The sequence below is a fragment of the Solea solea genome, chromosome 1, assembly GCF_958295425.1.
Source record: "Solea solea chromosome 1, fSolSol10.1, whole genome shotgun sequence".
NCBI lineage: Eukaryota > Metazoa > Chordata > Actinopteri > Pleuronectiformes > Soleidae > Solea > Solea solea.
Genome location: NC_081134.1, coordinates 37,740,288 through 37,754,378, shown reverse-complemented (window position 1 = coordinate 37,754,378; position 14,091 = coordinate 37,740,288). Strand labels below are relative to the sequence as shown.

Here is a 14,091-nt window from a genome sequence, read left to right as displayed (position 1 = left end):
ACCTTTATTCTAATGCTCCTCTTCACACAATATATAAAAGTCGAAAGACATCACAATAAAATACTTGACTAACTACAATTGAGTCCAAGCATCTAAAGCTGTAAAATCAAACCTACTGATAATACAAAATTCTTATTCTTAGAGAAACAGTGCAATCAATACTGACGGATCCCCAATAATACAACAATAATGTTTTCATGTAAGTGAATCACTCTGTTTTCGTGACTAGCGTTCAGCCGCATCATTCCTCAGCTTTGCCTCACTCTTCCTCTCGGGTTAATTCTGGTGGACATCAGTAGCTGCAGATTTGTGGTTTTCTGCTGTCAGTGCAGGTCTGTAAGCTTTAGTTCAGTAATAGAATCTGCAGAAAATGGTCGTTTGTTGGTTAGAGCTGGGATTTGTTACTGGATTATGTAGGAAAGCCCTGAATGCTACAGACTAAAGTGGTAACAGATAAAGGATTTTTTTTCTTTAAAGCCTCTTTAAAAAATTGCGCTTCATGCTTTTGGTATGCTTTTGGTAAGTTGCCTTACTGGCATTCATGATTGAAAAAATACCTTCTCTTTTCTCAAATTTTTCTAAATATTTGATTTAGCATCACGAGCGTGGGGAACCCCCACACGGAGAGCATAGAAGCTTGCATGAAAAATTTATCAGAGTGCTGTGTGGGCGACGGACTTTGGCGTTACAGTGTTGAGTTAAAATGGTATTAGTTTTAAATTTAAACTTCAGTGACGAAAATTTTTGTTATGCTTGCATAATAACAATAAAGAATCTTGAATCTTGTGATGGTCATCGTTTAAGAGATGTGTGAGGGGAATCCTTTTTGCTCCAGTGAAGCATAATACAATGCCATATATCTTCACCTGCTCTTTACCTTGACCTCATTATTTGAACACCACATTAATGCAGTCCCGCATTAGATGAGACAGCAGCTGTGTTTCCATCATGGTACAGTTTGGTTTGGCACAGTACAGTTTGCTATGGTAAAGCCCTTCATCAGGCTGGCGTTTTAACGGGTGTGCGCTGGCCATGTCAGCAAGATATGTACCGTGCTGTACCATTACTCTGGTCCCCCAAGGGAAGGATACGGAAAATTTCAGCGGTTGGGGCTGGGTTATGTATTTTGATACTTTACCGAATCCTTCCACTTGGTGGAAACATGCCAAAAGGCTCACTGGATCATAGTTCGCTGCACTGAAGAACATAGAACAGAGGGAGGGATGATAAACTCGGACATAAGATGCCGATGAAGTTCTCCGTGCCCCTCGTGACCAGCCATGTCTTTGTTTTAGGGGCTTAGTTTTTTAAAGGCATGATGGGTGGCCTGAAAGTGGATTTCTAAATCAGATAGGCTTTGATGTCTCTAATGGTTTAAGTCAAGCATGCTTGATCAAGTCTAGGCTCCTGCCTGTACCAGTCTTTGCTGTGCTTAATCTATTAAAATATTCACTCCTTGTTCTGTACTACAAGGACTGAAAGTTTGCGTGTGTACATGTTCAGGCTTTTTATCACCCACTACCCTCTGTCAGCACAATCCAAGCATTAAGTATCAACTTTTGAAGAATGCTGCTCCAATTTAATGTAGCGTGAATCGCTGGATAAATAGATAATTGATGCATAGATAATAGAGAATATATATGGTGCACCTTGCTGCATACATTTGCTTACTGATGAGACAAAACATACACATAGTTCTCATTCTCAAATGCTCTTGTTCATATTGTGTGTATATGATGAGTCCTTAGGTCATCCTTTGTAACTTTATTATACAGAACATTGTTCTGTTCAGTCGTCTTTACTGCTATAGCTTCCCTCTCTCTCCTAGTTAGGACCAGTAGCTGGATGCATCATGACAGACGCACAGTGAATGGATGTCTCTTAAAATGTGTAGTGTTTTCTTGTTTTGCATATCAATGCAGTTTGTCTCGCTGTCCTTGCTCTGTGTATATATGTACGTATGTGTGTGTGTAAGGCCGAAGTCTCCTTGTGCATGTCCTCTGGTTAAAACTGGCTATGAGGTTAGGACATGAAAGAAGACACTGCTGTGTCAGCACATTGCAGTGGCGTCATTCTCTTTTTCATTGTCACATGACTGAATCGATCAGTATACTGTATGGTGTGGCTTTCCTCTCTGTCGCTCACTTTCTAACAGTGAATGCTGCATAGATCATCTGTCACGCTGATGTCACCAGCGGCTACATCTCTGAAAAGAGCTGCAGGCTGTAGTGCAGCAAATCACAGATCTGAAGTATGTGATTACATTATCACAGGAAGTTGGATGTTATAAAATAAAGCAGGGGGAAACTAATTTAGATCTTTCTCTTACGTACCCGTTGGTGTGGAAAACGATAGTATCGCAGGTCTGGAATGAATAGGTAATGTGTGACGCATAATGCTGTGTAAATCGTCATGACACCTCTCTTGAGTTATGCCGAGAATGTGATTGCATCTTTCAGACATGAGACAGCTCCAGTGTAATGCAATAACTACAAATCCAAGGTCATTGTGTTGCTGCCTGCCATCCATTCTCCGGTTGGTTTGAAGGCTGACTGAGCTTTGTTGGCTAATATCCAGGTAGAGGTCTGTATAATTCAATGAAAGCAGAAGCCCATTCACACCGGACAAAACCCCCGCTAACGCTCACAAACATCTGGTCTTTGTCTTCAGTGTGAAAAGGATACAATTGGCATAAATCCCCAGGGCAAATGATTCCACAGCAGTCACAGCAATATTTTGTCTCAAGCTCTAAATTTGCAATGCCACATTTCCCTCTAGTCAAATGGCACTCAAACATTGGCATAGGCGTTCACTTTGAAAAGATTAACTGTAGAAAAAGTTAACAAACTAAGCCTGGGTCCACACTGTACGCGTGTGCAGTGTGTGACAGCAGCAGCAGCAGCAGCAGCCCAGTATTGCTGCGTCTGTTGCAGCTTTGTTTGACGACAAAGGGATCATGTATGCTTTGGAGCTGATGTGGCGGCTTTGCTGTGTTTTACATAAAGTTTTGCTTGTGAAAGTCATAAAGATACTTCTGTGTTCCAACTAAATGCTAGAACTCTACAGTATAAAGCTATGTATCCTTTGCTATGTAAAGCTTTGATTGAGGTTTCAGGGAACTGAAGTCGTCGGAGTGCTGTTATTTTGAACCAGAAACAAGATTGTGTTGTGTTTGTGATATTTGCGACGGATATAGATGCTGAAAATGAGGTGAAAGATCATTTTCACGGTCTGTTTTGCTGTGAAACACATGTTACTCATGCTCTCATCAGTTAGTTTGTGTGCCTGTATGAAAAGTGAGAAAGTCTGCACTTTTATCCGTTATGGACCTGGTCTCAAGGTCAACTATTGTAAACCATACAATGGGGAAAATGTCGGTAAGCCACAGCAGAGTGGAGTTTTGGAGCCAGGCATATTCCCGCTGATGTTTTGATTGAAAAAAAATGGGACACCTCTGACACGGACGACTCTTCTGTTGTTGTCAGTTGTGTTCTCTCTCTATTTAACCCTGCAGTGTCCTGACAAGTCAGTGGATGCCCAGTGCTGTATCTGGTCCACGCAATTAAATCAAATCATTAACATGTTGTAATTAGTTTGACCACAGGGGAGCCGCTTCGCTGGTTTAATGTGCCTTCTCATCAGGTCCGTTGCTCTTCGCTCTCCTCCTTCACTCTCTGCTGCCTCTGGCGCCTTCTCTCAGGGGTGAGGGGTGAGGAGAACAGAAGGTCAGGAGAGGTTGGGGGGGATGGTGGATGGGGGATGGCACTGCAGAGGCTATTTTATTAATGTCTAAGATTCTGTTCAAAGTCGAGGCAACTGTGGAAACGGCTGGTGCTGTGTATTCCAAAGACTCGGTTATCGCTGCTTTTCGTTTTTCAATCAGCGTAGATCAGGTGTTTTTGATTGTGCGTTTCATATTCGTTAATTCTTTCAACTTATCACTCAATAAGTGATCAGTAAAGTAGTTGGAAATGGAAGAAATAAACATTAGCTGCAGAATAACAGAAATGCCTCAAGGTACAATACATTCTCTCTGCATGGATCGATCTAAAAGCATCAGCATCTTCTTTCAGCAGCATTTAAATTGTTGCGATTATACCTCTGATTCACACACACACACACCTCCTGCTCTTTACTGCCTCTCCTCTCTGTCTCCTTCATCCTCATTCATTCATTATTACAGTGAGTCAGTGCGGCTCATGAATGCAGGATTGGATTGAACAGGGCTCTTACAGTGTGGAGGAGGCAGAGTGGAGACAACAGAGCAGCACTGGTCCCTTAAGGTTAGATATGAGAGTGATGTTGCTGAGCAAGCTTTTATCACTGTTACACAGCAAGATCGGTCACCATAGATCGTCTGCAGCCCAACTCCTCTCCCCTCTGTTTCTTTATCTTCCATCGCTCCATGCTCCCGCCCCTCTAATGTTATTGTTTCTTCCTACATCATCTGTTTTTTCTTTGTCCCCACTTTCTCTCCCTGCCACTTTCATCTCAGTTCATCAGTTTTTATTTCTTGTTTTTTATCTTTACCTTTATTGCCTTTCTCTTTCCAAGATTATTGCAAAGTAAATCTCTCCTTCTGCTGCCTGACGTGGCTGCGTCCATCCATCACAAACACCGGAGCTGAAACATTAAATTGAGGTCAATGATGCCCCATAAAACTGCCGCTCCTTATTCCTCCTTCACTCATACAATTGATGCACGTGCACCTCTTTTGTTTCTGTGTGCGAGTACGTAGAAGTTCATGTGTGCACGTGTGAAGCTGACGCGCGCTGACCTTGGTTGACGTCTAAGTCAATGAGTCACAATTGATGTGTTCTTTCTTTCTTGATTATTTCCTTTCAATTTTCATACGTATGTTTCCCCCCCCATGCACACTTGTAAACAAACACTTTCTCAAACCTCATCGGATATTGCTGATATTGAATTCCATTGGTATTGTATTATATATTCAAATGTGAAGAGCAAAGTCAGCACAAAAAACAATTGAACATTAGCTTCAATGACCATATAGATGGTTTGGGTGCTGACTTAACATAAAACAAAAGTGAAATGCCAATAACCTTAATGGCTACCTGCTAATCCATTACACGTGTATACAAACGCCTCTGATATTTTGTCCTTCGTGTGTTGAAGGTCTGTTGTGTAATTGAGTGAAAGGAGCAGGTAGTGCGCCATACGTTCGTCATTGGCATGCATCCACTGTGCTCCGGTGACGTCTGCCACCGTAGCATGTGTGTGTGAAACGTGACGGATCGCTCCCACTGTGTCAGCATATTCCTCAGTCGGGTGGCACTAACCTGCCCTCCCTTCATCCTGGCTTAAGGCAACCTAGAGGTCCTAAACAATCCCGGCTCGGTGCCAAGCGGGCAGGGTAGGGCGTCACGTCGGGAGCGGTTTTATGACCCCTTTCGTCCTCCAGTTGGGCAGAACACAGTTATGTTGATGGATGGAGTGGCTATAGAGAGATGCTGACATAATCACCCAGGAGGAATAAAACATGGCTGTACCTGCCTGGGTGCCTGAGAAAGGTGAAGCTGGAGATTGGAGGGCAAACAAATCGGCATAACCGGTGATCAACCTTTGCCCAAAGACTGAGTGTCTGGGTGCACCTTCTATCGGGCTTAAACTAGACTAAATGTTTAAGTGGCAAAAGAAGGGTCACCCGTCTGTATGGTGAGATGACAGCAATGATTAGTTTAAACTCGGGCACAAAGCCCTGCTTACTTGCACAATTTAATTTCCTTTATGAGCCATCTCCATGCAGGAGATTTAAATCTGAAACCCCCTGCAATCTATAAAATGTATCAAACTAAGCAACTCCGTTCTTCGCTTTTATAGAAGTTCATCATATTGTGTGTATAAAGAGTGTTTCTCTAGCTCGGGCTTTGTGGCACATTTTTTAATTTCAAGATGGAGATAAGATGGCACCTCTTGCCATCACTGCCAACTATAATTAATTGTTTATTGTCTCTGGGTGGTAATATCCGGTTACATTGTGTAATGGTTTGACTACTGCAGTGAATTGTCTCTCCAACCAGCAGGATATGAGAAATGAGCAAAGTGAAAGGAGTTTAAAAAAAAAAAAAGAGAGAGAGAGGGAGGGCGAGGAAAAGTAAGTGAATAAGTAATGGACACCTGCTTTCTGTGCTATATAGTAAATCATGTAGATTTGGAATGAAGCTGTGACACGGCTTCAGGCTCAAACATGCACTAATACGTACCTTTTATTTTTCAAATAAATATACCCTGTGTATATCCTGCAGTTTTTTTCAATATGTATGTATGTGCACACTGATGGAAGACGGATCACTATAGTCTTGGCCATTTTGTGTGCATGTGTGTGACTATGCGTCTGCATCAGACTGATAAGTGGACTTGCTGAAGGGTCTTTTTAGTCTTAAAAAATATTTTCTTATTTCTCTCTTTCCCCCCGAACGTTGTGTTGAAAGTCATAATTTAATTAAGTCAAGATAACAAGTTGGACTTGACTTTTTGCTGGAATGACATTTGAGGAGTGAACTTGCATATTTTTGCTCCTGTGATGAAAATGTGGGGCTAGTAAAAGATGCAAGCCCCTTCAGGTGAAATCATGGCTGCTTTTCATTCAAATGTTGGCGTGACAGCAAAAACGTTTCGGTGAAGCAGACTGAGATATAATGAGTTTTTAAGCTTCCACTCTGGAAAAAACAAGTACGTTTGTCTATGTGCATGTGTTGTGTAATCTGGCAGGGACAATTTGTTTCTCTGGACTTGGGATGGTGGGGGTGGGGATGGTAGGGTTTGGCATTTGTGAGTGTCAGACATTGGATGTTTGCGAAAAACACCAATGCAAACACGGTGTCAATTGAATGTATTGCGAGAATTCAAGGAAGTGACATTAGATCTCTCAGTTTCTCAGTATTGTGGTGTTTAGATCTCGTGTCACCAGGTGACATTCCCGCCCTACAGATGGAGGCAGCAGCATCTTTGTGCTAGTAAAGCGAGCCAATTACAAATGATTTTGGGGTATGCCTGCAAAAAACTAAGAAGTGACCACAAAAAAGTGTTTTCTATGGCTAAAAAAAAATATAAAATGCACTGCAGAAGTGTGTAGTGACTGACTGGTGTGTAGCAGTTTTGACATTGAAAATTAAAATTTAAATGGAAAGTCTGCTTTTGGCTGAAAATTTGCGTGTATGTGCGCGCATGCATACACAACCATCATAATTGGCCACATTGCTTGCGGCAATGTTCCAGGTGTAATTATAGAAAGTTTGCCCCCGATTACAGCTGGTAAATGGCTTCGACTCACATCTCTGCTGGATTATGCAGGAACTTTTTTCCACTTGTCCAACTAAGCTTATCTACCTTTAATGAGTTTTCCCTTCCTGTGGCAAAAAGGCAAAGTCTGATTGGCTCTCCTCACTGCCCCTGTGGGCTAATGTTTGCACCCCCCACTCTCTCACTGTGGTTTGCAGGAGTGGACAAGTTGCAGGTTTGCCCTCAGGTCAACGTGAGACCTCTGGAGTTTTCAGGCCAGTTGTTACAGACTCTTCAAAAGATTTAATAATGACCTCAGGGCTGCTGGTGAGTTCCACTGATCTCAGAGCAGGTGTTCTGAGCTCCCACAGGTCTAATTTATTTACAGTCACAGGTAACAGTGGGTCATTAAGAGCATTAATGAGGAAAAGTGGAAAAACTTGCAGTGTATTGATTAAAGTTCCTGATCGTGTGTCTCTTTTTTTTTCGATAGCCATCATGTACGTGATGGGAGCTCTGGGACCTGCAGCTGGTTACCTGCTGGGTGGCGTCCTCATCGGCTTCTATGTCGACCCCAAAACTGTAGTGAACATCGACCAGAGTGACCCTCGCTTTGTTGGCAACTGGTAAGTTTGAACAAATATTATGTGACATGCTATTTCTTTCAAGATATAAGAAGGAATACTGAATATCCCTTATTGCTGTCGTGGGGTCTATTACACCAGGTTTATTCAAGTATTAAATACACATGTTGTATGAGTTAATTCATTGAGTTTGCTAATATGTTAGACCAACTTTAAATCACATCATTCCAATCCAAATGCTGTCTGCTTAGGAGGATGCTTTAACTTGCTTATGTCTTCTATTTTTACAGCAAACAACATAACATCACTGTCTTATTTTTGAAGACGCATGATTGAAAGTGACAATGCTGGTGTGACTACCTGTTTGCAGGTGGAGTGGCTTTCTCTTGTGTGCCATAGCCATGCTGCTGGTCATCTTCCCCATGTTTGCCTTCCCCAAAAAGCTGCCTCCCCGCCACAAAAAAAGGAAGAAGAAAAAGATTGGCTCACCGGGTGATGTGTCCAGTGATGACGACATGATGAAGGAAAAGTCCAGGAGCAAAGGCCAGAACGTCTCCTCCTCCATGGGCTTTGGGAAGGACATCAAAGGTGAGGACTACATAATATCAGCCCTTCTTTTCAGCCTCTGGACTCCTGTTAGGAGTCCGTTATAAAAAAAGAAACTGAACTATTGATGTACAAATGACTCATTATCCAATCAATGGCTGGGTTTAGTCAACTTGGAAGCTCCATTGATATCTGCTTTAAAGGTGTTATTGATTGATGATGGAAGAGGTTGTCCACACAGTTGCCAATGAAGCATGTAATTCACTGTAAGCATGTTTTTTTTGTTTTTACTGCACAGTGGCTCCAATTTACCTCAGTTAATGAGTAGTAAACATGGCTAAAGATCGCATGTTATCGATGCCAGCTGAAGACCTCTTTATGCCTAGCCTCGCAGCTTTCATCGTCACGAAAGCACAGTCGGTCTGTCCGTGCCTCTGTCCATCTCATGAACGTGATATCTCAAGAACGTGGGAGGGGGTGTCTTCACATTTGGTATTCAAATCAAGGATGAGCAGATTAGAATTTGGTTGTCAAAGCTCAGAGGTCAAGGTCACTGTGACCTTGGATCTGTCTCATTCTGTGAACAAGGAATTCTTGGAAGGAATTTGACTTCAGTCAATTATATCTCACCAAATGGATCTATTTAAAAATGACCAGCATGTTCAGTGAGCAACACAAGCTCCCTTTTTTTTTTTTTTTTTTATTAACAGAATTCTACCGCAATCTTTCTGCAGGCTGTTTACAAAGTATGTTTTTCATTTTTTTTTTTTTTTTACCAAGTACCCCAGTTTGGGAACCGCTTATCTAGTGCAAACATCGACTTGGTGGCCAATTATGATTAATTATTTTGTTTTTAAAATGTTTTAATATTAATCTTGTTTCTCCACTACAATCCTGGATAGTTTTGGATGGATATAACTGCAACTTGACTGGCTGTCAAAACCATGTCACAAAACCTTTGCTGCTTGTAACTGTGCTCCTCCGTGCATCGGCACATTTTTAATATATCTGAGCCACATAGCTGGGGAATCTCCTTGTTTTCTCTGGGAGAGCCCTCTGGATAAGTCGAGTCCTGCGCCAGTGATTCCTAGTTATCTAGTATCTCATTTTTCTCTCTCGCTCACTCAGACAGTTATCTCTCGCCCTCTCCTAAATGAGCTCTCGAGGGAATTTTGTCACGTTTCCACACGCAGGAGCAAACAGACTGAGCAGCAGAGCAGGAAAAAAAAAAAGAAAAAAGCGTGTTTGTGCTCACACTCTCCATCATACCCTAAATTACTATTATTAATTCTACATGTATTTAACTGGATGCATATTTACTTATGTGCATAGCCCATAGCAGCAGTTCAGACAAGGATAGGGTAGATGACTGAATATGTATCTATGAATGAATTATATAGTAGCTTCTTCAAACTGCTAGCTCTCCTGCTGTTTGATTTGTCCCAACAGGATATTTTTTGGCTGTTGTGCAAACTATGGCTTATTTAGCAAAAGCTGGCACTTCACTCTTTGGGTGTGTAATGGATTTCAGAGCTGTGTGCGTCTCCTTTCATTTGAGGTTTGTGTGTTTACTGTACAAATTCAGCACTTTTTGTGAAAGATATGCTGCACAGCAAGTGACTGTTTTCAGCAATAATTTTTTGTGCCCTTCAGATCATCAGCAAACACTGAAAAATGCCAACGCTGTTTATTTTTTAGTGATGCACATCACAGGCATACAGTTTTGATCATGGAATGTTCCAGACCTTGGTCAATTGCTGCAGGAAAGCACATAACGAGCATTTCTCAAAATGTGTATTTAATTAAATTTTAGCGAGTGTAAATGGAAACACTGCAGACATGTACTATATATCATAGTCGGTAAACTGAAAAAGGAGGTAACACTGCAACAATGGGTGAGTGCTGAACCCAGAAAGTAGCAGGTATATTCAAAGAAATGTGAATTGGAGTACTTCCAATTGGGGCTGGGTGATGTGGGAAAGAAATCTTATCACAATGTACTTTTCAATATCATTTGATATATATATATATATATATATATATATATATATATATATATATATATATATATATATATATATATATATATATACATATATCTCAATAAATCAATATTTCTGTCAAACTTAAAGGTAAGGCTGGGTAATATGGCTGATATATAATATCAAGATATTATTTCTTTTTAGGCTCTGAGATGTGTGCATGATAGATATACATAGTACATACATATACAACTACATAGACTCTATATATGTACTCTATGTACTACAAAGAGTTCTCAAATACTTCATATATGGAGAGAATTTGATTTGAGGTATTAGGGAAATCAAATAGATTCCATCGGATATGTCAATCATTTCTGGTTCAGCACTAGTTGTTATGACATCATTTAATGTAATTAGAAGAGCGAGTTGAATCAATAAGTCCAGCAGTAATTATTTTAAGGGGCAAGAGCCAGATACATGACTTAGACAGCTGATTACTGAAATGGACATCAATCAATTAAGTCACTCTTTGGAGTTCAGTTGAGCGAGTGTACAGAATCACCAGACAAAAAGTTGATTTACCATTCCAGCTATAGATGAATAAAAACGACATACCCTGTACTAGCTCCATTGGTTGAAACACTTCTTGTGCAGAAACATTTTATCACAAACCAGTGGTCTGTCTGATTGAGAGAACAGCTGCTGCAAACATGAACAGTACCTCGCCATCTGTCCCCCCCCCCCATAGACGATTATAACCCAAGTCCAGAGCCATAAAATCATTAGCATCACTATCCTATTCCATACTGTTAAATCTGGAATGACACTGACAGATGCAAACATTCCCCACCTACAACATGATTAACTGAGTTGGTGCGGAGACTGCGATCTCCAAACCAAGGCACCGTGCCAACCAGTTTTATAATAATCCTGATAAAAGGTGATAATAATCCACTTTACATACTTCCTGCCTCTTCTTCTGCTCTTTCTTGGCTTTGTCGCATCACATAAGGTAGACAAAGCTCCCATGGCGCCCTCATGACTGTAAGTAATATTTTACCCTAAAATATAGTACCTAAACATTTTTATCTCTATAGTAGGGATGGCCTTATTAATTCCCTAACCTTATCACAACTAAATGTCCATCCTCCTTGAACATCAACCAATCAAACGTAATGTAAACAATAGATTACAACATTGATTTCTGATTTGTTGTGATCTTTATCTACATTGTTCCTTAGCAACATCGTGGCTGTACAGTGCAACGTAATTGCTGCATATGCTATGAAAAAAGGTGCAATGAAATGAATGAAATTATCACTGTAGTACCAGTGCCATGTGGTACTACAGCCCTGTACAATATGTTTTGCTGCCATGTCTGCAAGCAGAGCGAATAAAACAAACTTTATTAGCAGTTGGCTCTGGCCCAAGTTTGAAGACCTCCCTGCAGCATGTCCTGTATCTTCCTCAGGACATCCCATATAGTAATAATAAGGGCCACACTACTGGAGCTCCCTCCTCCTCCTAAAGTAGCAATAGCTGTGTCCCTGTGGATTGCAGAGATCCTCATTCTGTCACACTGCTCCTGAAATCTTTCACCTTAGCCACGTACAGGGCTGGAGGACGTGCCAATGACCCAAGAAGTCTCCTACAGCCTTGTACCTCTCGCAAGGACATTAAAGCAAAACTCTTCTTATGCAAAGAGCATAAAACATCAAAAAATAGCATTCTTATAGTCTAAGAGCAATGTCAGAGATGTGCCTTTTCTTGTAACACCCAGCTAAGCTTTCATGGGATGGAACCTTGGCGTTTACTGACGGGCACAGTGTCAGAGGACAAAACACAATTTTTTTTTTAAATTTAGGAGTGTTAAATGACACATGCTGACGTCTTTGGCTTGCGGAAGTCAGGGTGATGTCATGATTTGAGAGATACAATTCAACAGGGAGGCCCAGTCCGAGTTGCCATGACAGCAAGCATCTGCACGGCTGATGTGTCTGCGAGTAAGATACTGTATCCCGCTTGGCTCCTGGACCGCCTCTCGTCAAGCAGTTTGACGATACAAGGTTGATAGTGTCTAGGCTGTGCAGAGCACGGTTTGTTTTGTGCCCACAATATAGATTAGGGGTCCGACATCCTATTTTTGTGCGACAGCGCTTGTATTTGCTTCCTTCGCACACCTGAGAATGGAGCGAGTTCACTTTATTGAAACTGTCATGGGAACACTTGTAACCATCGCTAGCAAATCAACATGGCAGGTCGGTTCCATTTCTGCTGTTTATTTTCAACAAAGTCAAACTCCCAGACATAATGTGGACACTGCAGTGGCTTTTTCGTAAGGCTTTCAGCCACAGCATGTCCCCCCACTCCCTGGAGGAGGAAAACATTTTGCAGCCTTCTTGTTTGCAGCCGATGATGAAAACATTCCTGTTCCATTAAAGCCTTTCCCTTAACACGTCTGTTATCGCAACCAATAACTCAAAGTTGTTGTCCTTCCTGTCGTGTAAAGCTGCCGACCCCCTGACCAGAAATGCCAAACTGGCAATCTCCTACAAAAATACACACATAATCCACATTTGTTCTTGTATACATACTTGTATGTTCAAGTGTCTTAAAGCTTAGTAAGATTTCAAGTAACTGCAATCAGAGGCAATTAAAAGTACAGTGTTGTTGTTTGTTGTTGATCAGATTGGGTTCATTTATAACCTGGTAGCAAAACAAAGAGCATCGGTGTGTTTATGTATCTTTTCCTACAACAGATGAGAGACGTGATTGAAGAGGAGTGTTTATTTAAGCAAAGTGTGTTAACTCTCTTATTATCGAAGGCAATTGCTATGTAAATGTATTTGGGTTGCAGATAAAGCTACATCTGTCTTTCCTTAATCACAGCCTGCCATTAAGATGATCTCATGGAGTAGAATGTGTGTGTGTGTGGAAGTGAATGTGAGCCAAATTAAGAGACTGATTGTGTGTTAATTACAGCGTTTCTTTAATGAGCTCTCTGTCTTGTGTCCCTCTCTCCAGACCTCCCCAAGGCAGCGCTGAGGATCCTCAGCAACGTGACCTTTCTGTTCGTCAGTCTGTCGTACACGGCTGAGTGCGCCATCGTCACTGCCTTCATCACCTTCATTCCAAAATTCATTGAGTCACAGTTTGGTATCCCCGCCTCCAACGCCAGTATATACACTGGTAAGTCTTTTTGATACAAAAGCTTTAGAGCAGAGTCGGACATATTTCGAGTTTTCCTGTGAGTCAGTGCGCTCGCCGTCCCATGTGGGGCTGCTGACACACAGCCTGTGATGACTGATTCTCTCCCACTTGCTCTCAGCAGCAGCTACTGTCTGGCAGTTTTATTTGATTAATTATTTTAGGCATCATCAGAATTGCTGTTGTCCATTTGGTAACAAATTAATTAACTGACAAATTGGGTCATCACACAAAATAAGTACAAATATCGTAAGAAAATAGTGTCAATCCATCAAACTGACCCCTGCAAAGGTTTTAAATATTAAAATCCATTTGTGACTATTGCCCTTTGTGCATCACAATGATTATAATTCAACCTAAAAACATTAAGTTACTAACACTGTTCATAAATGAATACTAAATTAATTCAAATCTTCAATGTAAGATATTGAAATTAATGTTTCCGTTGTCCAAAATTAAAATAATGCTATATAATAATATAATCAATAATTTTGATTAATTCTTTGTTTATTCACTGTGACCTGGTC

At 41.1% G+C, this 14,091-nt stretch overlaps 1 protein-coding gene across 1 annotated transcript in view; it reads left to right on the top strand.

Annotated features, from left to right (window-relative positions):
- Positions 1-14,091, top strand: part of LOC131466566 (solute carrier organic anion transporter family member 5A1) — a 37,915-nt gene that overhangs the window by 12,017 nt on the left and 11,807 nt on the right. The window contains exons 3-5 of the mRNA XM_058639883.1: positions 7,736-7,868; positions 8,197-8,414; positions 13,382-13,546. Of these exons, the coding sequence (XP_058495866.1) occupies positions 7,736-7,868; positions 8,197-8,414; positions 13,382-13,546 (516 nt within the window). The remainder of the gene's footprint in view (positions 1-7,735; positions 7,869-8,196; positions 8,415-13,381; positions 13,547-14,091) is intronic.